The sequence below is a fragment of the Cucurbita maxima genome, unplaced genomic scaffold (genome assembly GCF_002738345.1).
Source record: "Cucurbita maxima cultivar Rimu unplaced genomic scaffold, Cmax_1.0 Cma_Scf00028, whole genome shotgun sequence".
NCBI classification, from domain to species: domain Eukaryota; kingdom Viridiplantae; phylum Streptophyta; class Magnoliopsida; order Cucurbitales; family Cucurbitaceae; genus Cucurbita; species Cucurbita maxima.
In genome coordinates, this window is record NW_019272044.1 from 2,333,296 (window position 1) to 2,355,651 (window position 22,356).

Consider the following 22,356-nt stretch of genomic DNA (forward strand, 5'->3'; position numbering starts at 1 on the left):
AAGGTTGGTTTGGCTTTCTACAATATTTTTTCTTAATTTTGAATTTGGTATCAAATAATTTGTTAGAACATAATAATATTCTTTTTAGAAATTCAATGCGGTTAATTGCTCTTACAGTTCGGATAATAAGTGGAAAATTAGATTATATTTTACCAATCTTATCATTTTTTTCCTTATAAAAAATCTCAGTTTCCAAATCTGGGAATGTTAAAAAAAATCCAATTACTCATAAAATTTGATAGTTTAGATTGGGTTACAAATTTATTTGAATTTGCTCATATTTAAACAAAAAAAACAAATTATGCATGCATTTCTTTAAATTTTGATCGAGTTAAACCAAAGCGACTCAAATTTATGATCTAAGCATGAACTAACTCAACCCTAAACTTTATGATTGGATCCAAATCCGACTCAACTCAACCCATGAACGCCCGTATCCAAACCCCAATCTATGGCTTAATTTCCTGCAAGCTTGAATGTCGAGTTATGGGTTTGGCTGCAACATTCATCCACCAATTTAGAAACCATAACTAGGCAAACTAAAATGATCCTTATGTTTGCATGTAAACAAAAAAACTTCTAAAACTACAAGTTACATTGAGATGAGAAACAAAGATAAAAATAACAATATTGCCTTAGGCTCTCACATGGAGTCAGTAATACTGGCATCAATTCGGCTGTCTGTATCGAGCATGTTGTCGATTCGAACTGGTATGCAGTCATAGGGCCTTGTAGGTTCAGCTCATATATCATAATTCGACAAACTAAGAAAACGAATCAGGAGGGGGGCCAGCGGGTGTTAGCTTGCGCATAAGAGACTAGAGCAGCAGCAGAAGCAAAAGCAGCACGTTTTAGACAGATCTACACATCTATACATACTCGATATTATGGAAAAAGAACCAAGTTATGAACAATTGATCAAACTTCCTATACCATGGGACGAAGACGACAGGGCTGATCGAACTTGATATAACATCGATAGGGTCGGCATGATGAAAATTGCCCCCATACACATAGTTGGACTCCACCAAGCTTCTGTTTTCCACTATTCCTTTTGCAAATCATGGTGATTGTTGCCTTCATCTTTAATTTTTTCATGGGAAGGTTTCTCACAAATACAGGAATCAGGAAATTCATGAAATTCTTTACCACGTTTCAAGTCATCAGGCTCACCCATGAACACTCGTTGGCAAGTCTTCACCTTTCTGGCGAATGTCTCCCAATCCATCTTGTTCCTTTCCATGAACAAAGCGCTCAGTCTTTTTGCATTTGGCCTAATCGTCCTCTTATGACCTGAATACCTCCTAAAATGCACAAATCATGGCTCTGTGTTAGCAAGTCGAGATGGAATGAACAAAGGTTGTAGACGCTCGGTTATTTTCTTAGATCAAAAGTTGCGAAAGCGCCTCTTGTTACAGATGGCTGATTGCTAGAACCACTAGAGTAATTCCTTCTACAAAAAGCTATAAGAATCTGGACATTTCAAGCATGCTCAACTACATTCTCGACAGTTTGCATATGAATCGAAACAGACCACCTTTTTAAACTCTAGCTAATAAGTAAAACAATCTCATTCTTGATAATAATATAGAAAAGAATAAGTTTGTACCTTTCGCCAGCAAGAATCTTCGCCATGTTTCCGTTATTATTAGTGACAAATACGTTACTCTCGTTGCATACGATGTAGTCAATGGCAGCAAGACGGGAAGAATATGAAAGAAAGGGTTTCAGCTCTGCATTAACAAGCATCTCCTTGGTATAGAAATTTGGGAAAAGTTCTCTAAGAGGCTTCAGAGTTTCTTCTCCACCATATATTTCACCAGACGCAACATAAATATAAGTGTCGTTTCTAAAACCAAGTGCTCGTAGCATCAGACCGACTTCGTAGGGAGTAAGTGGGCATTTCCCTCTCTTCCTTTCCTCCTCTTCACTAACATCCTGTAAAGCAAAACAGAAATTTTATGCACAGCCACTCGCTAATTGCTGATCGATCGTACATGTCCAAATATACACAGTTCTACAGAATACTACTCACAGGTAACGTTTCCCATCGCTTCCTAATTTCACCCAGTTCACGCCTTTCCTTTTCACCTCCTCCGTAGTAACATCCAGAAAAGGCTAGCATATCAGGCTCAAACCTATAAACAAAACAATTGGTACATTTATGAAGAAACAAAAACTATTAGCTTCTCATCAGTCATCTCAGAAAAAGGACTACAGATAGTTTGTCAATCCAATCCAACCAACTATTCCACAAAGATCAGTAATCATCGCCCTTCGAACTCTATGAAATCCGATCATTAAAACAAAAAGGGAAAATCATCGAAATTATTTATCATCGCCATTTACGTATACCAAAATAATCCTATTAAAACACAATATGCCACAAAAGATGAGTTTGTTTGAGTGATATAAGGACCAATAGCATTTAAATAGTTCACTTTCCATTCTCTCACAGTATCTGTAGCAAGTTCCAAGTTTTTTCTCTTTTTTTCTAGAAACAGAGATATTTCATAGATCAATGAAATATACAATAAAATAGGAGAGCCAACCCCAAGCCAAAGGAGGTTACCAAGGCCCTAAAATTAGACAAACTATCATTGAGAGAATAAACAAATGCCATGTTTCTCGGGCTGCTTGGGTTTAAGTTGGCGTTCAACGCACGATGTAAGGATTCTCAAGAGAAATGCTCGGTATCCACCATATATAAAGAGAGGAGTGGTTTTTGGACAGGGAAGATCAAGATCATTGGGACATGATATTGAGATGTAAAAGGAGGAGATTTTTTAAGAAGACGTCTACCAGTGTCCACTAGTGAGGAAATTAGCACATTTAATGCAGTAAGCCTTAGTTACTTCCGACCTTTCTAATGATTTTTTAGTTCTAGTTATTTGATGTAACGGCCTAAGCCCACCACTAGCAGATAGTCCTCTTTGGCCTTTCCCTTTCAGGCTTTTCCTCAAGGCTTTAAAATGCGACTACTAGGGAGAGGTTTCCACACACTTATAAAGGGTGTTTCGTTCTCTCCCCAACCGATGTGAGATATCACAATTCACCGCCCTTCAGGACCAAGTGTCCTCGCTGGCACTCGTTCCTTTCTCCAATCGATGTGGGACCCCCACCAAATCCACCCCCTTCAGGCCCAGCGTCCTTGCTGGCACACAACCTCATGTCTACCCCCTTCGGGAAATAGCCTCCACACTGGCACATCGTCCGAAACCTGACTCTAATACCATTTGTAACGGCTCAAGCCCACCGCTAATATATATTGTCCTCTTTGGGCTTTCCCTCAAGCCTTTAAAACGCGTCTGGTAGGGAAAGGTTTCTACACCCTTATAAGAGTATTTTGTTCTCCTCCCCACCGGTGTGGGATGTCACATTTGAAGTTTTAAGTAAAAGGTTTTGTATAGCTTTGAAGAACTTGTACAGATGGAGGTCTCCTTTTATCCTTCTGTTAAGTGGTCAAGCGTATGATGATAATTGGGTATTCTACAATGCAATAAGATCATGTAGGTGATAAGAATAATAGTGCCCATCTACATCTTATATCTATGATCAACAGATTATCAGTACGATCAAGTTCAGATCAAGAAACACTTTTCTTACGCGAAAAGCGTTATCTGTTCGAGCTTCTTATTTAAGACGAAAAAAGAACTTAAATAATTAGAAGATGACTGATGCTGCAAATACTGAACAAAACTATAGGGAAGGACCAAGTGGCGTTTTGCAAAATATATGAACAAAATTCTAAATAAGGTAAGGGATAGTAAACCTCAAGTGAATGGCAATGTAACGTTTTGCCATCTTTCTCATTCTCTTCACAAGTTTGTGACCAAGATCTTCAATAGGTTTCACAAATTTTAAAGCATGATAATTCGCTCGACAACGCAGCTTCTGTAGATCTTCGTCAAGAATACTCGAAAGTCTATAATCAAACTTTGTCAACTGGACAACCTGCAGATTTACATCACGAATTTCTCGCTTTAGTACTGACATCAAACCGAAATTTCAATATGGCAAGAAATCAACGACAACACTATTATTTTAATGTCACCACGATACAATTTCAACACGAGTACTTCAGGAAGAAAGTACGAGAGTTTTACCAAACCTTGTGCATTTTACAAAGAAACACCTTAAAGTAGTGCGCAAAAATGTATGAAACAATTAACTTTCAGAAAAAAGCTCTGAATGCATTAGCAAATGTTAGTGAAGCGGTCTTACACGTCTCCTTAAAAGTATAGGCAAGACTTGATCAAGATAGTATTCAGGCTCTGATTTTCTAGGGACGCGCATGGTATAGGGAGGTTTCTCCATGGCACGCATAACTTTATCAGGAACTCTTTTAACAATAGTCACATCTTTCGAGAGAGAGGATATGAACCAACCAACATCAAAAATATCGACAAAGTCACTGCATGCCAAGACGGATGTGCATAAACAAATACTATCATCAAAAATAGAAAATATTAGGAAAAAGGTTAAAGCAACAACTCGAGAGGCCAATCTTCTTTAAATACCTATCATCCTTCCAATAGGAATGATGATCAAATTCAGGTACCACAAGTGTAGCGTTAAGGATACGGGCAACCGCCACAGCATCTGTTATCTAAGAAAAAGAAATGCATTCACATTAACTTCAAAGATAACAAATAACTGGAAAATTTCGACGGAAGAACCTTTCGGAACCTGATGTTGATAGACAAATATGCAACTCGATCATGATAAGGCATTAAGAGTTATTTAGCCATTATATTTTTCACTATACATTCCAAGACAGAAATAAAGAAAGGAAATCACTTACTCCTGTTCTTTGCTGATTCAAGCCTCCACTGGTTGCAATAAGCAAGTAGCCATTCGACGACCTCTCCTTAACAGCAGCTGAAACGGAGTTAATACCCACATCAGATTCTAGACATATCAACAGAATGAATCATGTAGGCATACCACAAGGAACGGTCTGTCAAATGCTAATCAGCTGAATAACAAATTAACGACCATGTCCTAGATCGAGGAGTTTAAATTCTTAATACAGTCCACCAAAAGCTAGATGTTCCTTGAAAAGATTTTTCAAAATAAACTAGAATCATCCCAATTCTTTGTTGCATATGACGAAAAATTAGCAGACAATTAAAGTAGAGAGTACGGAAACGTAGATAGGCGATTCTTGGTAAGAAGTAGACACCTAATATTTTGAACAAAGAATGCCACACACAGAAAAATAAAAACTTGGGCGGCATGAAGATAACCATACCTGAAAAGAAAGCATTACCGTCCCCTTTCTGTTAGTATAATAGAGGCATTATGCCAGCAGTCCAAAGAACCCAAGGTAATCAGGAAAAATATAGAGGTATAAAGAAATAAACCCTTAACTACAATATATATATATATGTATGTATATGTATATGTATATAGCCTAGACATGATTTCGCCCTAAAATGATTTCTCCCCTAATTTTGTATGACCGTTCGGCGAAATCACGTTTTGGCTTGCCAGACCTGAATCACCTCAAAATGTACTATAGGGGGATGTGACTAGTTGTCTAATTCTCCCTACCCGAAAAGATATAGTCAGATATAGTCGTTGTTGTTATCTTTGCTTGCATGCTATATAATACCGTTTTCAATCTCTCACTCAACCTTGCTTTCCAACTCTCTTTCAAAATCTCTTTGCCCCCATTTTTTAAAACCTTATTCTCAAATCGGGGCCAGAGACTTGAGCATACATTGCCTGGCTGCAGGTGCAAAAATACAAATTGGCTTAACTCACTTGCTGTTGAGAAGTGAGTATCACACAATCGCAAAGTCCGTCGTCAAGAAAAGTGCAATGGTGACAAGTGTTATCTATATATATAATTCTCTTGATAACCTATACCAAAAAAAGGAAAAAAAAGGCAACAGCACTACTAATCCCAACAAATCCTTCAGGAATTAACAGACATACAGACGCCATAGTAGCCATTATTAATTAAACCCTTCTCCTAAAAGCCTTAATAGGAATTTCAGTTTCCAAATTGACACCTTCAAGGAATCAAAACATTTTGAAATGAGATCACAAAATGAACAAACTACTCAAAATAAGAACACCCAATTACAAAAGAAACGTCAAAATCCAACAGAGAAGGATGGTAATTGTCTGTGTCAACTTACAAGCAAAACGTGGGCTTCTTTTGCTGCATCCATAATAGTTCTTCGAAAGCTTAGACTCCCAGATATTGATCGCCCTACGACGAGCTTCCTCCTAGAAATTCAAATCAATGATGAACTTCAGTGAACTGTTGCTGAACTAATCCGCTCATCCAACGAGTATGTTTAGAGTAAACCCCAAACAATTTCCCATGACAAACACAACGCGCAGAGATAAACAGACTAGAATTACCAGCTTAGAGTAGAGCCTCCTGTTAACTAAGTGCTGAGAGTACCATTCAAGATCAGAAGCAACATGGCCCGTAAACAACGAAATTAAACCCAACACAAAGAGCATCAAACCACACAACATCGACCAAGAAAACGTCGCCTTCCTCTGCGCCGATGTCGCCCCCGTTGATCTCGACAGTACATTCTTGCTACTAAAAGCATAGCCATTCCCACTACTCTGCTGCTGTAACAGAGCCAGGTTCGCTGATATCAAGCAAAACCTCCAAGCTTTCGCCACGCCCAATGAAACCCACCTCCAGAACAATCAAACAAGCATTATAACACCAAAACCCATACTCGAAATCCCCGAATATTCCGAGTTTATGAAGAATGCGAGAGAAAAACAAACCGTAATCGGTGAGAAAGGGATAAATGACGCAAAGAATGTTGATGCAAATGCAAATGCGAGCGCGAAGGATGGAAATTGGGGCTCTGTGGCCGCTAAATTTCAAGTAGAAACCCAAGAAATCGTGATCGGCCGGAACAGAGCGTGGGATTGAATCGGAGCAGAGAAAATGGGGGGAATTCCGAAATGGGTTACATTAGAGCAGAGAAAATGGGGGGAAACGGAGGGATTTACAAAGGGAATTGAAATTATTGAAGAAAAATGAAAGTGAAAATGGTGATTCAAGCGAAGGCGATCGATAACTGAAAACGGGAGGAAGGAGAAATGGGTTTTTCAGTCCGCCTTATAGGGAAAGGAAACCCGACGAAGATCACTCACCCACCTGACTGACGGCAGTCCAATATTGCCGACGCCCTTTTGGTAATTTTTCTATTTTATCCGAGGGTAAAATTGAGATTTCATCCTCATTTTTCATTTTTTTTCTTAACCGACAAATAAATAAATTCATACATTTCTTTTCATATATTTAACATTTTTTAAAAATATTTAATTCAGTCAAATAAATTAAATTAAATTTTTAAAAAAATAAAATTGAAAATTTAACGAATTTTTAAGTTTAAATTATAAATTTTTCTTAAATTAAATTATAATTTTTTTTCTATATAATAATAAATTGAATAAATAGTAAATTTTATTTAGGTAAATAATTTCATACATTTTTTTAAAATTATTAAATCTTTATTTTTTATAATTTTATTTCTAAAAGTTACTAAATTTATTATGTCTAATAAAAAAAATATATATTAATTAAATTTGTTTAATTGAATAAATAGTAAATTTTTAATTTCTAGTTTAGCCCTAAAATTTATTTAGGTAAATAATTTCATACATTTTTTAAAATTATTAAATCTTTATTTTTTTTAAAATTTTATTCTAAAAGTTACTAAATTTATTATGTCTAATAAAAAAAATTATATTAAATAAATTTGTTTAATTGAAAATGGTTGAATATGGTAAGAGATCTAAATATGAGATTATAAATTTAGGGATTTATTTGATTTTTTTTTTGTTATATATTATTATTATTATTATTAGTTTTTAAGAACAAAGAAATGTTTCGTTCCTCTCTCCAACCGATGTGGGATCTTGCAATTCACCTCCGTTGGGAGCTAGCGTTCGCTAGCACACCACCCGGTATCTGGCTCTGATACCATTTGTGACAGTTCAAACCCACTATTAGTAAATATTATCCGCTTGACCCATGACGTATCATCGTCAGTCTCATGATTTTAAACACATCGGACAAAGAAAAGTTTTCACACTTTTATAAAAAAATGTTTTGTTCCCTCTCCATATGGGATCTCACAATTAATCTTTAGGTCACACATTTAATGGTGGTCCATGTCGTCACAATTAATACTTAGGCTACATAAGAGCATACTCAAACGATTAAATTTGTGGAATCGAATCAGAGTTCACACTGCCCATCCTGAATAAATAGAATACTAAATTGAAATCGAGCTCGATCGAGAGGACAATCCCTTTGTTTGTAGAAATCCGAGAGTTAAAAGTGACATTCATTTAAAGGAAACTACCCCACAAAAATAATGAAATACACTGGAAGCTTAAATACAAGACACGTTACATATTTTATGGGTCCTCCATTATTATTAATGTATGAATGGGTACGTGGTCACATGCTTAGATTATGAATATTGTCGTATAAAAATTATTTACAATAATGTCGCTCATATTATTTATGATGTACGTTTAGAGTATGTTATGTGATACATGTCTCATTCACATTAATGCGAGTTTAAACCGTAAAAACTCGTTATTAATATTTTTTTTAATAATTAATCTTTTTTTTTTAACAGATGAATTGAAAATAATCATAAATTTTAAATTTTTTTAATTAAAAAATACCTGCTAAATTTTAAAAGCATCATTAACACATTTTTATTTTTATAAAAAAAAGTTCAAAAAAGATTTTATTCTCAATCTACGGACAAAAACCTTCTCTTGACCTCTCATAGATTATCTCTGAACCTTTTTAACCTTATTTTTAAAAGTTAATGAATGTTTTTGAAATGTAACCGTAAATGTATTTTTTAATAAAAAAAAATTAAAGACGTTTTTTTTAAGTTATTTAAAAAGTTTAAAGGTATTAATGAGATTTTGAAAAACTCGTTATATTTTTTTAAACACTTTTGAAAATTAAAGGGTATTTTTTAAAAGGATAAGGGTATTATCGAAATTTTTGAAAGTTTCGGGTATTTTTGAGGTAAAGTGCAAAGATCAATAATATTTTTATTAATTTAAATTACGATATTAATAATTTTACTCAATTTTGAATGTTAATAAAAATGAAAGAAAATGAAAAATTAATGGAAAAGAATTATAAATATGAAACTAAATGGGTTTAGGGCCTTGAAATGCAACGTACAATTGAAGATGGGTTGGGCCAATTCCAATTCAGAAAGCCCAGCCCAATTTAGAAAGCCCAGCCCATTCTCTTTTTTCTTTTTTCTTTTTTCAAAATTTAAATGAAATTTATTTTATTTTATTACAGTTCTAAAACCCTTAACCCCCTTTCAGGTCAGTCGTTTCTTGCAGAATTTACAGATCTCTCATCTTCTTTCATGGCTTCCGCTTGCCGAAGAATTGCGAGCAGAATCTCTCAATCCTCCATCAGAACAGTTGTTCGTACAAATTCGCCGCCCAAAGCTTCATCTTCTCCGTTCACTTTACCTTTCAATTGCACTGCACCATCTGTTCGCCGGTTCTCGCTCGCCGGGTAAGTCTGGTTATCCTTTCATTTCTCCTTGTTTTGTGTATCTTGTTGTGAGTTGTTTCAATCTTTTGTTTGTTCTTTTTCAAAACTTCTTGATCTACTACTAGGGCCCCGTCGGAGCTCGGATGCGTGCAATCTCTTTTGCCTTTTCACAACGCGGTTGCTGGAGCGAGAATGATTTCATGTCTGAGTACAAATTCGAGGAGTTGTCGTGCGCTTTCTCAGGGTACTCTCTGCTGCACCTCTCCCAGCCTCTAACATGAAATATTGTACTTCCTTTTGAAGTGTGAGTAGCTTTTTTATGCATTATTTGCGGACATTTCCTTTTCTTGCGCTATAATTGTCTTGTGTCCTTGTGTTGGTATTTGCTGATTATTGTTGTCTTGGACATTGGTGTATTGTTCCGAAAATCTTGGAGATTATGTAGGAAGTATCAACCATATTCCGTGATCACACATTTGATATTCTCGGGGGTTTTCTTTGACGTCCTTCTGTTATAAATTGGTGCAATTTTAGTTTGGAAGTTTAGAATACTGGATTGTTACCTATACTTTAGGAGGTTGTCGATCAACTTATGTAGAAGATGGGAGGCTGAGCAAGAATTTCGAAGTTAACCATCCCAGGAAGTAAAACCATCGTAGGTTTGGTCCTTGTGTTCAGTATCTAGTTTCGTTGTTTATTGGTTTCAACTTTTGTCCCCCAGTTCGATTGGTCGAGTAAAATTAGTTGTAGAACGATAAGGATTGAATGAATAGAAAGACTGATTGTTGACTGGGGACCTTGAAACTGACTGGAGTATTTGGTTCCTGCAGGCACATAATATCGAATGTCAATATGCGAATTGATTATGATGCATAAAGAAATAGATTGGAAGTTTATGGAGCCTTCTGATTATGGTGCAGTGAATCGATTTCAAGTACATTACTAATCATCTCATAGTAGTCCTAAAATGTCGATGATATTCATATTTCTATCACAGTTAGGAACTAGTGGTCTCTGTCAGTGGTGGGTTGGCGCCACTTTTAATTTCCTTATGAAAAGTTTGAGTCACACTTTCTCATTTAGTAGTAATCAATTCCTGAATCTTTAAATCTTAGGAGTTTCTCTTAGAATACTTTTTACTTGAAAATAAACCTCTAAATTTAAGAGAATGGAATGACAAATTAGGTTTGCCCATCGATCAGCTTCACTCTAGTTATCATCATCCTGAAAAAGAAATTATCTCGACAAGAGTCTGTTCTATTCTCATGGAGATTGTTGCATTGGAGTAAAGGGATGATCCAGTCCAGTCAATAGTCTTAGTTTATTGTATATCCGTTATGTGAACAAAGCTTCGTATGTTCGGTGATCTGCATCATTTTTGTTTTCATCATTTTTGTGACTCACAAATAATCTTATGATTGTTCTTATCATTCAACCCATTAATTTCTTTTATCAAATAATCTATATGACATAACTTCTCATTGCCCCAGATGCAATTGATGGTACGTGAGACATATTTGCTGTTTTTGAAGGTGGGTCAGTCACTCTATGCTTCACTAATCTAGAAATGTCACTTTTTGAGTGATGTGTAAAGGTCCGTAGATGTTAGTTCTGGGTACCTTTGATTTACCTACTGTAAATGTAATGAAACCTTTACTCCTTTATTCCCGTGCCAATTTCTGTATACCTCGATTAATCTTACCGAACAACTATCTAACTAAAGAAAAATCTATATTACCTGAGGATCATGTATCAGTTGGCATTGTTGACTCTACTGTATGGTTTTCTTTGCAACTGTAGAACTAGATAGCTGCATCAATTGCATTGAATGAGAGGATGCGAGTCATATTGCAAGACTTCATTCCCAGTAGAATTTCTACCGATGTTCGTAGTCTGTTTTTTCTTATTTATTTGTATTCTGTGGCTGCAGAGCTGGGCTTATCAGTTCCAAGGTGACTTCTTTGGGAAGATTGTTGCAGTGACAAGAGGATGTCGGCCATGGTCTTGTGGATTTCATTTACGTACTGTGATCATTACTGCTCAATTTGGTTAACTAGTTTTGATTCTTCCAGACGGCAGAATGTGTTGAAATAAGAATATAGTGATTCTAGTGCTTACCGGCAACTCAGGACATCATATTTTCGCCTTTGTTGCCATTGTTGTTTGATATTTCTCATACAATAGACATCATACTATTTTCCTTTGTTTGTGGTATAGTATTTCTTGTAGACAGATGGGGGGCTGTTTTGCTTACTCCTAGACAAAGCAGCCAACAAAATAAGGCATGCCATATTTTGTACTATGAGCTTAAGACATTCTAACACGAAAGGTTTGTTGGGAAATAATCTTGTACACGAAGAGATCGTTGGCCGTTAAATTGTCATTCATGATCTTAAATTTGTTGCCAATATGATTTAGGCATATGTTTTTTGTAACGGCTCAAGCCTATTGCTAGCCGTTATTGTCATCTTTGGGCTTTCTTTCAAGATTTTTTTTTTGTAATGGCTCAAGCCCACCACTATCAAATATTGTTATCTTTGGGCTTTTCTTCCCGATTTTTAAAGTGCATCTGCTAAAGAGAGGTTTCTACACTTATGAAGAATGCTTCATTTTCCTTAATTGATGTGGGATTTTACAATCCATCCCCTTGGGGACCAACGTCCTTGCTAGCATTCGTTCCCATCTCAGGACCCCTCCAAATCCACCAACACATCTCCCTGATGTTTGACTTTGATACCATTTATAATAGCTCAAGCCCACCATTAGCAGATATTGTCTTATTTTGGTTTTTCTTTTTGAACTTCTTCTCAAGGTTTATAAAACGGATATGTTAGAGAGAGAGGTTTACACACCCTTATAAACAATGTTATATTCTGTTCTCTAATCGATGTGAGATCTCACATTTTTTATTCAAGTGGTCAAACCAATCTCAAGTGTTGAACAAGAAGACAACTTATTAGTTATACCAAATCCATTAATAATATTCTCAATAGAAACTTGGAAGCTTTATGCCAAAGAAGAAAAAAATCTGCAAAAAGATCGTACCTAATTCTTTGTTAGACTTCGAACTAGTTTGATGAAGAATTTTCGTTTTCCATCTCGATCAACCAACTATATCCAGTTTCCTTTCTAACCCCTTTCTTTCTCATCAGCTCCCTAACTTCTCTCACATCTCTCCATTTTCCATGAGATGCCAATATGTTAGACATCATAACATGTACATAATCATCAGCAGCCCCTAATTCTATTACTTTTGCAGCTGCTACTTTTGCTAGTTTTAAATCCTTCCAAAGAGCACAAGCACCCAAAAGAGCTCGCCAAACCGACCCATTCGAATCGAACCCCAATTCATGTATCAGCTTCTTACTTCTATAAACATCCCCTCTTTGTCCCATTAGCCTAACCATAGTACAACAATGCTCAACAGTTGGTTCGATACCAAAATCCTCAATCATAGATTTGAAGTACTGCATTGTGGTCTCCAATGGAACCTGGTTATCTGAACATGATAGTAGAATGCTAAGAAATGTGATGCTATCAGGTGTTACATCTTTCATCGTCTTTAACTTCTCAAAAAGATGGATCACTTCCATCGTTTTGCCATTTCGAGCCAAACCCGAGATCATTGCATTCCAAGACACCAAGTTCTTCTTGGGCAATGACTGAAATATCATTTCAGCATAGTTCACATGCCCACATTTGGAGTACATATCGATTAAGGCGCTACCAACGACAGTCGATGTATCTAAACCACGTTTAGTTATGCAACAATGGATTGACGAACCCCATGTCAGTGCCGAGAGCCCTGCAACGCCGCTCAAAATGCTTGAAAATGTGAATTGATCCATGCCGATGTTGCACGAGTGCATCTTAGTGAAGAAACTCAAAGCCTTCCATGCTTCATCCCTATCAACATATCCTGTTAACACTGCATTCCAAGATGAAGAGTTTGGACTATCCATCGTTGATAGAATTTCTACAGCTTCTTCAATATCTCCAAATTGAGCACAACCATTTATCAGTTCGTTATATGATATAGTATCGGGTCGAGGCATCTGTCGTAAATACCTCGATGCCTGTTCTAGCCTTCCATTTCTAGCACTGGCTGCAATAACTGAATTCCATGAAATTGTATCCTTATCAATCATGTCATTAAACACTTTAACTGCCTCTTCAAAAGACTCGCATTTTCCATACGTGTCAATCAAACAATTAGCAACAATGGTATTGTTTTCTAGTCCAAGCTTTACAACTTTTGAATGAATCGACTGACCCAATATCAGCCAACCCAGCTGGCCAGAGGCATTTAAAGCTGCAGACAAAGAATATGAATCCACGAGATTTTCAGACCCATCAAGCGCAATAAACGAAGACAAAGCATTGCGAAACTGTCCACAGTGCACATAACCAGAAATCAAAGAGTTCCAAGAAACCAAATTTGGTTGAGGCATTTCATCAAACACCTTATGGGCACTATCAAAGGACTCACTTTTGACATAGAAATTTACCATGGCTGTGCCCACGAAGACATTAGAGGCAAACCCAGATCGCAAAATGTAGCTGTGAAGCTGGTGACCACAGGAATCCCAGGCGTGGGTGGTGCAGGCACGAACCAGTTGAACCAGAGCGTAGCCATTTGGGTTGCATTTGAGCGCCTGAAAGGCCTCGGCTAGAGCCAACTCGGCGGTGCGGCCGCCACCGGCAAGAACCATTCGGAAGCTGGTCCATGGATCTTGGTAATTGGTCGAGAAACATGGCTGAAAATTGCAGGCATTTTGAATTGAGATTGTGGCGGCAGATTTTTGAAGCAGTGGCTTTTGTGTTTGTAGGTATAATTGTAATTTGGTATAGAAGGGTTTTTGCATAATTTTGCAAATCAATTCCCCATCGCAAAATGGTCTAATTCCCTCGCCCTCTTTCCCCTTCTATAGTGTATAGCCTTCGTTTTTTTTTTTTTTTTTGAATTTTAATATTTTTATTTGTTCGTCGAACCATGAACAGACAATTCATTCCTTTTCATTCAAAAGACTCGAAAAAGTCGATGAATCAGTCTCAGTCCAAATATGAACCAAATCGTTCTCATAACCATATTCTCATGAAAAGTTATTTTTCTAAAATATATATTGAAATTGAATAATAAATTTTAATTAAATGTTTGAAAATAAATAAATAGATGCTTCCAACTAAAATTTTGTTTTTATTAAAAACAAAAATTTGAATAAATGACTTGTGTTAGATGATAAAAGTCTCACATCGGTTAATTTAGGGAATGATCATGGGTTTATAATCTAAGAATACACTCTCCATTGGTATGAGGCTTTTTGAGAAGCTTAAAGCAAAGCCATGAGAGTTTATGCTCAAAGTGGACAATATCATACCATTGTGGAGAGTCGTGTTCGTCTAACAACTTGAACAAGCCAGAAAACAAAAAAAAATTATTTTTTGAGTTACTTGACACAGTCGCACTTTAATGACAGCAGACTTGCGATTGTGCAGCAACAAGCGACGTATGCTCGAGCCTCTAACCCCGGTTCAAGTCTACAAACATGTTACAACTCGACCCATGAACACCTTTAATTATAAAAGTTTAATTAAAAAGTATTGGTGAGGAAATTAATAAAGTCAAGATCACATGATGTTACAATCTAAGGACTTGTGGGTGGAAGAAAGTGCAACAAACCCAACAACTTGTGTGCCATTATAATTGACACCCCCTTTCTCTCTCCTCTTTTATTTTTAACTCCTCCAACTCTTTCCTTTTTATTTTTACGTCCCTACGTTCTCTCAAAATTGAAAAATGTTCCTTACGAGCGCTCGAGTAACTAAAAAACATTACTTTCGATCCATCAATCTACACATAATTTATACGGATTGGATTAGAGAGATCTTTTCGATTAAATCGAAATTTCGTGTTGGTCAAGTTGGTGATCCGAACCACTCGAATAGAGTTCATGACCTAATCCAATCGTCATTATATCCAATCGTCAAGTTGGTGATCCGAACCACTCGAATAGAGCTATTATACATGTAATATTAATAAGAACAAACCCGAAAATTCAGACCCAATCAAAACTAGAAAAAAAAATCTAACTCAACCCTTGGATAGTCCAAATTAGTCGGGTTATCGTGTCATATACACATCTCTAATTTTTTATTCCCGGGTATACCAAAATGACTTTCCACCCCTCGAGAATAGGATGTCAACCTAGATGGAGCAAATTCATTTAGATTCATTGGAACGAGAGTGTTACAGTCCAAGCCCACCACTAGTAGATATTGTTCGTTTTAGCCCGTTATATATCACCGTCAACTTCACAGTTTTAAAATGTGTCTGTTAGGGAGAAATTTATATATCGTTATAAAAAATTATTTATTCCCCTCTCCGACGATAATAAATAAATAATGAAAAAGAATATATTAGTGTAGATGGAGAATGAGTTTAGGCGTTAATACGCTGGACACGCAGATCCCAATAATTTATTAAATATATTTTTAAATTTTTTTATTTTGTATTTTCAATGGAGAATTAATATTATTTTCTTATTATTAATATTTGCCCTTTATTTGAATCATAATATTCCAATAAAAGCTTAAAACACAAGTCAATTAATTTTATTAAAGAAAATACTTTCCCTAATGACTCTCCATCATTAAATTTTTATAGTTATTTACTTTTTTTATTTTATTTTATTGTATTTTATTTTAAAAGAAGCTCGTTTGAGTGCTTTCTAAGACTATAGAGCCCTCATTATCGGGAGGGTAAAGAGTTTCCACTACGAGATGGGTAGAAGAAGATAGTACGAAAAACCTTTCTATAAAAGTTCGAAATGGTGAATTGAGATAGAGTAGACCGACGATGATGGTTTCTAGAATAGACCGAAGGAACCCTATTTGTTTGATTTATTTCAGAAAAAAGCAGTAGCGCTCGACAAGGTAATTTGACCATCAAGAACGAGTATTAACTTTGGTTACATACATTTTTGCCCTAATCAATAACATATGAGATACTTCAAGAAGTTAGATATCGAGACAGATAGTTTATTCACTAAATTTATTAAAATATTACCGTAAATTTTATAAATAGGTATAAAAAATTGTTTTTATTTGAAAGTTTAGAAACTAAAATTAAGGTTTTAAAAGGACATAAACTAAAACGAACATTTTTTTTTTTGAAGTGCAACAATCAAAATGAACACATAAAATGTGAGATCCTACATCAGTTGGAGAGGGGAACAAAACATTTCCTATAAAGGTGTAGAAGCATCTCCCTAGTAGACGTGTTTTTAAATACCGTGAAGCTGACGACGATATGTTACGGATCAAAACAGACAATATCTACTAGCGGTGAGTTTAGACTTTTACAAATGGTATAAGAGTCATACACTAGACGTGGGCTTGAGCGGCTAAAAATAGTATTAGAACCAGGCACTAGACATGTGTTTGAGCCATTACAAATGGACACTGAATAGAGTAGAGACAGACATTGGACGTGGGTTTACGTTGTTACAATTGGTTTGACACTGGACGGTGTAGAGCCATACATTGGATGTGGGTTTAAACGGTTACAAATAATAAAGCTAGACAGTAGATGTGAGCTTAGACTGTTACAAATGATTTGACACTCGACGGTGTAGAGCCATACACTAGACATGGGTTTAAGGGGTTACAAATAATAGAGCTAGACAGTGGACGTGGGCTTGAGTTATTGTAAATGATTTGACACTGGACGATGTAGAGCCATACACTAGATGTGGGCTTGAGCGGCTAAAAATGGTATCAGAACCAGACACTAGACATGTGTTTGAGCCGTTACAAATGGTATGACACTGGACAGAGTAGAGACAGACATTGAACATGGGTTTATGTTGTTACAAATGGTTTGACACGGGACAGTGTAGAGCCATACACTGGATGTGGGTTTAAGCGGTTACTAATAATAGAGCTTCCAGTGGGTTTAAGCGGTTACTAATAATAGAGCTAGACAGTTGACGTGGACTTGGGTTGTTACAAATGATTTGACACTGGACGGTGTAGAGGAAGACACTGGATGTGGGTTTGGGCTGTTACAAATGGTATAAGAGCCCGACATTGGATCGTGTAGACTCGGGACTATTTATTTAAAAATGTGGAATGAAAATGAAAAGAAGCATTAAAAATCATAACTTTGGGCTATGTGGATGTCTTTTTGGTGGAGGAATGCTTGTCACCTACTCATTTCTCTCCACTTTCAACTCCCTCAATCCCTTCCTTCACTTCTCCACCTTCCTAGACAGAGAAAACAAAAACAGAGCTTTCTTCTTCTTCCTCTTCCTCCTCTGTTTCTGTAACAGAGCAACAATGGCGGAGAGCCATAAATGCAAGCTCTGCTCTCGAAGCTTCGTCAATGGCAGAGCATTAGGCGGCCACATGAAAGCCCATTTAGCCACTTTCTCCATTGAACATGAAAATCCCATCAAAACCCTCAGATCACCAGATCCAGAAATGCTCTGCATCTCCACCATCCAAGACAGAGAGAGCGAAACCGAGTCAAAGAACCCAACTCGGCGGCGCTCTAAACGAACTCGGAGATTCAAGTCCGAGTCACCGCCGTCGTCGGAGCCTGCGAGTTCCATCTCCGACACCTCGCCGGAGGAAGACGTCGCCATCTGCCTGGTAATGCTCTCGATGGAACAGGGGAAGGAACAGAGTCGGACGCCGGAATCGAAAAAATCCACGGCGGCGATGCCGGTGACGATGGGTAAAAGTTTCCGATGTGGGAAATGCGAGAAATCTTTCCGATCGAACAGGGCTCTGTTTGGGCACAGAAAAGTTTGCAGAAATGAAGGGGAAGAAGATGGGATTAATGGAGGTGAGTGGAAGATCTTTAAATGTTGTTATTGTTGTAAAGTGTTTGGGTCTGGACAAGCTTTAGGGGGACATAAAAGATCCCATTTACAGGGTTCGATCAGAGCCGCCATTGATGGGGGTTCTAGGAAGCTTGAGATCGGTTTGGATCTCAATTTGCCAGCTCCACTGGAAGAAGATGATTACAGTGTAGTTTCTTTTGTATGATCATTTATAATATTTTTCTTTTAAAAATACTATTTGATTCATATGATATTTTGTTCTTTTATTTTCAACATTTGTTTAGTTCAATCTCTATTTTCATCCTGCTTGTAATATTCTTATTCAAAAGATTTATTGAATGTGTTTATGCTCTAATTCTTATAAATTAAATAATACGTTAATTAGATCTATAGTTTAAAAAATACCAACAACTAGATTAAAGACGAGTAGACCATAATTTTTTTTAAAAGTTGTATTAAATGTTCCTAACACTTTTTTAGTATCTCTTTGACGAACTTTCTGTTACATCCCACGTTTGTTGGAGAAGGAAACGAAACATTTTTTATAAAGGCGTGGAAACCTCTCTTTAGTAGATGCGTTTTAAAAGTATGACGCTAACGATGATATGTAAGAGGTCAAAGCTGACAACTAGTGGTGAGCTTAGGTTATATGCCTAGTTTTTTTCTAATCCTAAATTACATGTTATTAATATTTGAATCGACTCTAGCGGACTCTCCTAATAGAGAAAAAAAGGGGAGGATTTTTTTCGTCGTAATAGTGGGGAGTCTCATGAGATCTACATTAAAATATCATCATTAGCTCAATAAGGTCAAATCCAATAATTGTATAAGCACATTCACGTATTTAAGGAATAAAGACGACTAGACATAGCAGGGGTTAGAATTGTCTCGTATTCACGTATTTAAGGAATAAAGACGACTAGACATAGCAGGGGTTAGAATTGTCTCGTAATCTATTGGTTTTAATGAAGAATACGAATGCTACAAAGAGTTGTGCTCAACAATCTATGTCGATGGTTAGAATCAAATTCAAGTCAAATTCAAGTCATAGCAGAGGGGCGTCATAGCAGAGGGGCACAACAACGACCTTGCCGAAGTGGCTCACAATTGACAATTTTGAAGAATATTTAATAGTCAGTCGGTCTCATCATAATGGTCAATACTATACAATACAGCTTTCTATGAGATGTTTGTGTTAGACGAAACTCTCCACAATGGCATGATATTGTCCACTCCCAAAAGGACAGTACCAATGGAGAGTGTATAAACCCATGACCATTCCCTAAATTAACCGATGTGGGACTTTCATCATCCAACACCTCCCCTCGGCTTTGCTTTGGGCTTCCCAAAAGGCCTCATACCAATGGAGAGTGTATTCTTAGATTATAAACCCATGACCATTCCCTAGATTAACCGATGTGGGACTTTCATCATCCAATTAGGGAATAGTCATGGGTTTATAATCTAAGAATACACTCTCCATTGGTACGAGGCCTTTTAGGAAGCCCAAAGCAAAGGCATGAGAGCTTATGCTCAAAGTGGATAATATCATACCATTGTGGAGAGTCGTGTTCGTCTAACAGTTTGTTTTGTACGACGCATCCCCATGACATGGCATTGGATCTATTAATATCCATTTTCTAATATTTTCTTTTTACATTTTATATCTATATATTTCTAATATTTTTCTCAAAAATTTCAAAACTATAATCTTAAATACAAAATGAAACGAATTACTTTCGGTAGAATTTAGATGTTTTTAAACATCCGAATTTGAAGGATCATGAAGATAAAATGCCTAAAAAATCATAGTATATACCAAATGAAAAAAAAAATTGTAAAAATAAATATAATTGAACGATAATTGACGTATACTTTTATCAAGTTACATGGGCTAAGAACATGCGAAGAATCATTTGCAAACCCTTCTTTTTTATAACTTGATAGGATCAATGATATTGGTTTTAATAAAAGTGTGAATGTTTTCCGCAACAATTTTGTGTTCAACCTGTAAAACTAAGATGAAGACCTTCACTAACATGAAGTATTCTTTCGAGAAGAGATGTCGCTCTACAACGGGCAAGGGGGCATATTGGAAATGTGGTAAAAGATGGGTGTATGAAGAAGACCACTTCTCACATGCCAAGGAAAAACTCGAGATATTCGAACGATCACAAGCTTCTCATTAGTTCAGCAACTATTTTATTTTTAATATATCTCAGCTCATCTCATTTCATCGGTGTCTATCAAAATCAAAATTGAAGCTCTTTAGTCCATTTGAGTTAGCTTAGTAAATAATAGGTTGATTATTATTTCAAGGATCGATGGTTTCACCTCATAATATTTGAAGCTCTTTAAAAAATCAAAATTTCTCATGAGCTTCCAACTTAAATTCTTAAATTTTAAGAAACGTCTCGACAATTCTTAAATTCTTAATTTCATGCCTAATAAATATATATGAATTTCAAAAAATGCGTCAAACACTTAAATCTTATACTAGACATAGATTGATACTTTAAAATTTGGAGACCTATGCTGAGGATTATTGGGAGTGAGTCCACGTTGGTTAATTTAGTAGAAGATTATGAGTTTATAAGTGAAGAATACTATCTCCATTGGTATGAGGCATTTTGGGGAAGCCCAAAGCAAAGTCATGAAAGTTTATGCTCAAAGTGTATCATACCATTGTGGAGACTCGTGATTTTTAACATGGTATCAAAGTCATGCCATAAACTAACCATGTCAATAGAATCCTCAAATATCGAAAAAAGAATGTGAGCCTCGAAGGTTAACATGGTATCAGAGTCATGCCCTAAACTGAGCCATGTCAATAGAATCTTCAAATATCGAAAAAAGAATTGTGAGCCTCAAAGGTCTAATTAAAAGTGACTAGAGTGTCAAACAAGTCCTGAAGTCCAAAGTAAAGCCACGAGAGCTTATACTCAAAGTGGACAATATCATACCATTGTGGAGACTCGTGATTCTTAACGAACTATTCAGTACATTCCTCAAAGTTGACCCTGCTAACTTTGGCAAAAAGGGGAGAATGTTCTTCGTGCCCTACAGCTCTGTTAATCTATCAGACAAGTGTGGAAGGATTGGGCTTCAATCGATACCTTTCAACAGTCTAATATTGTGAATCTTATGGATATATGATCACGGGTGGCTAGGGAATAATCTAAAAGCGACCTTAAGCTAACTGTGTTGCTTCTATGGTCAATTTGGTTAAGAAGAAACCAAATTATTGAACAAAAGATCCTTGTCAACAAAGCTCAACCAGAGCAGAGATAAGAAATGACCACTCGAGAATAGAACTTCTACAGAATATAATCAAATCGCAATATTAGCGAGGAAGTCCATGGGTAAGTTCACGGAACTCAAATAATAGCATAATTTCTTGATTGCATTTAAAATTCTACCCTTTTAATCGGGTATTATTGTATGAATTTTTCAAAAATTCATAAAAACTTCCAATTTTATTTAATTAATAAATCCTAAAAAAAATGGTTAATTTCAATGAAATCAAACATAGATGAAATTAATTTTAGTCAATGCACAAAATTGACCATTAAGTGGTTCTTCAAAAACTTGCCCCATTTGGACAAAAATTAAACCTTAATATTATTATTCTTGGAAATTTTATTATTTTTTTTTGTTACCATATATATGTTTTATAATATTTTATGAGCATCTTTGTATAACATACATGCATATATATATACATACATATATATATATATATATATATATATTATATTATTTTACATAGGTTTTTAATATTTTTTAAAAGAAAAGAAAGATAAGAGAGAGAAAATTATGAGGAGAGAGAAATCATGTTTTTCACGTGGGAAGTCAGCATTTTTGTTTTTTATTGTTTGAAATTTTAAAAAAAATTATTTGACTAAAAATAAATTAATTATGTAATTCTTATTTTCATGTCCATCCTTTTTTTTTTTTTTTTTTTTTTTTTTT

The 22,356-nt window shown here is 35.9% G+C and overlaps 4 protein-coding genes across 15 annotated transcripts; 2 read left to right on the plus strand and 2 right to left on the minus strand.

Annotated features, from left to right (window-relative positions):
• Positions 1 to 516: 516 nt before the first annotated feature.
• On the minus strand, positions 517 to 7,133 carry LOC111500304 (O-fucosyltransferase 29). The gene is made up of 9 exons (XM_023152038.1): positions 6,379 to 7,133; positions 6,150 to 6,240; positions 4,805 to 4,881; positions 4,521 to 4,609; positions 4,225 to 4,414; positions 3,773 to 3,954; positions 2,036 to 2,138; positions 1,610 to 1,938; positions 517 to 1,304 (listed from the first exon to the last, which is right to left on the minus strand). Exons 1-9 carry the CDS (start codon positions 6,496 to 6,498, stop codon positions 1,046 to 1,048), a joined length of 1,440 nt encoding a protein of 479 aa, XP_023007806.1. The 5' UTR covers positions 6,499 to 7,133; the 3' UTR covers positions 517 to 1,045.
• Positions 7,134 to 9,329: 2,196 nt separating this feature from the next.
• LOC111465140 lies at positions 9,330 to 11,896 on the plus strand. 11 transcript variants are annotated; one of them, XR_002714135.1, is made up of 5 exons: positions 9,330 to 9,563; positions 9,664 to 9,842; positions 10,369 to 10,472; positions 11,029 to 11,070; positions 11,469 to 11,896. XR_002714135.1 is itself a non-coding variant. In XM_023109453.1 (4 exons), exons 1-3 carry the CDS (start codon positions 9,405 to 9,407, stop codon positions 11,046 to 11,048), a joined length of 294 nt encoding a protein of 97 aa, XP_022965221.1. In that variant the 5' UTR covers positions 9,333 to 9,404; the 3' UTR covers positions 11,049 to 11,070; positions 11,469 to 11,896. The 11 variants fall into 11 exon arrangements, 3 of the variants coding, with proteins under 3 accessions (XP_022965221.1, XP_022965219.1, XP_022965218.1); XR_002714134.1 differs by having other exon boundaries at positions 9,333 to 9,559; positions 9,664 to 9,782; XR_002714131.1 differs by having other exon boundaries at positions 9,334 to 9,559.
• Positions 11,897 to 12,567: 671 nt separating this feature from the next.
• Positions 12,568 to 14,450, minus strand: LOC111500270 (putative pentatricopeptide repeat-containing protein At5g47460). Its single transcript, XM_023151983.1, has one exon. The coding sequence runs from the start codon at positions 14,401 to 14,403 to the stop codon at positions 12,607 to 12,609; it is 1,797 nt and encodes a 598-aa protein (XP_023007751.1). The 5' UTR covers positions 14,404 to 14,450; the 3' UTR covers positions 12,568 to 12,606.
• Positions 14,451 to 17,824: 3,374 nt separating this feature from the next.
• On the plus strand, positions 17,825 to 18,736 carry LOC111465102 (zinc finger protein ZAT9-like). 2 transcript variants are annotated; one of them, XM_023109393.1, is made up of 2 exons: positions 17,825 to 18,231; positions 18,262 to 18,736. In XM_023109393.1, exons 1-2 carry the CDS (start codon positions 17,876 to 17,878, stop codon positions 18,587 to 18,589), a joined length of 684 nt encoding a protein of 227 aa, XP_022965161.1. In that variant the 5' UTR covers positions 17,825 to 17,875; the 3' UTR covers positions 18,590 to 18,736. The 2 variants fall into 2 exon arrangements, with proteins under 2 accessions (XP_022965161.1, XP_022965160.1); XM_023109392.1 differs by having other exon boundaries at positions 17,825 to 18,736.
• Positions 18,737 to 22,356: the final 3,620 nt, after the last annotated feature.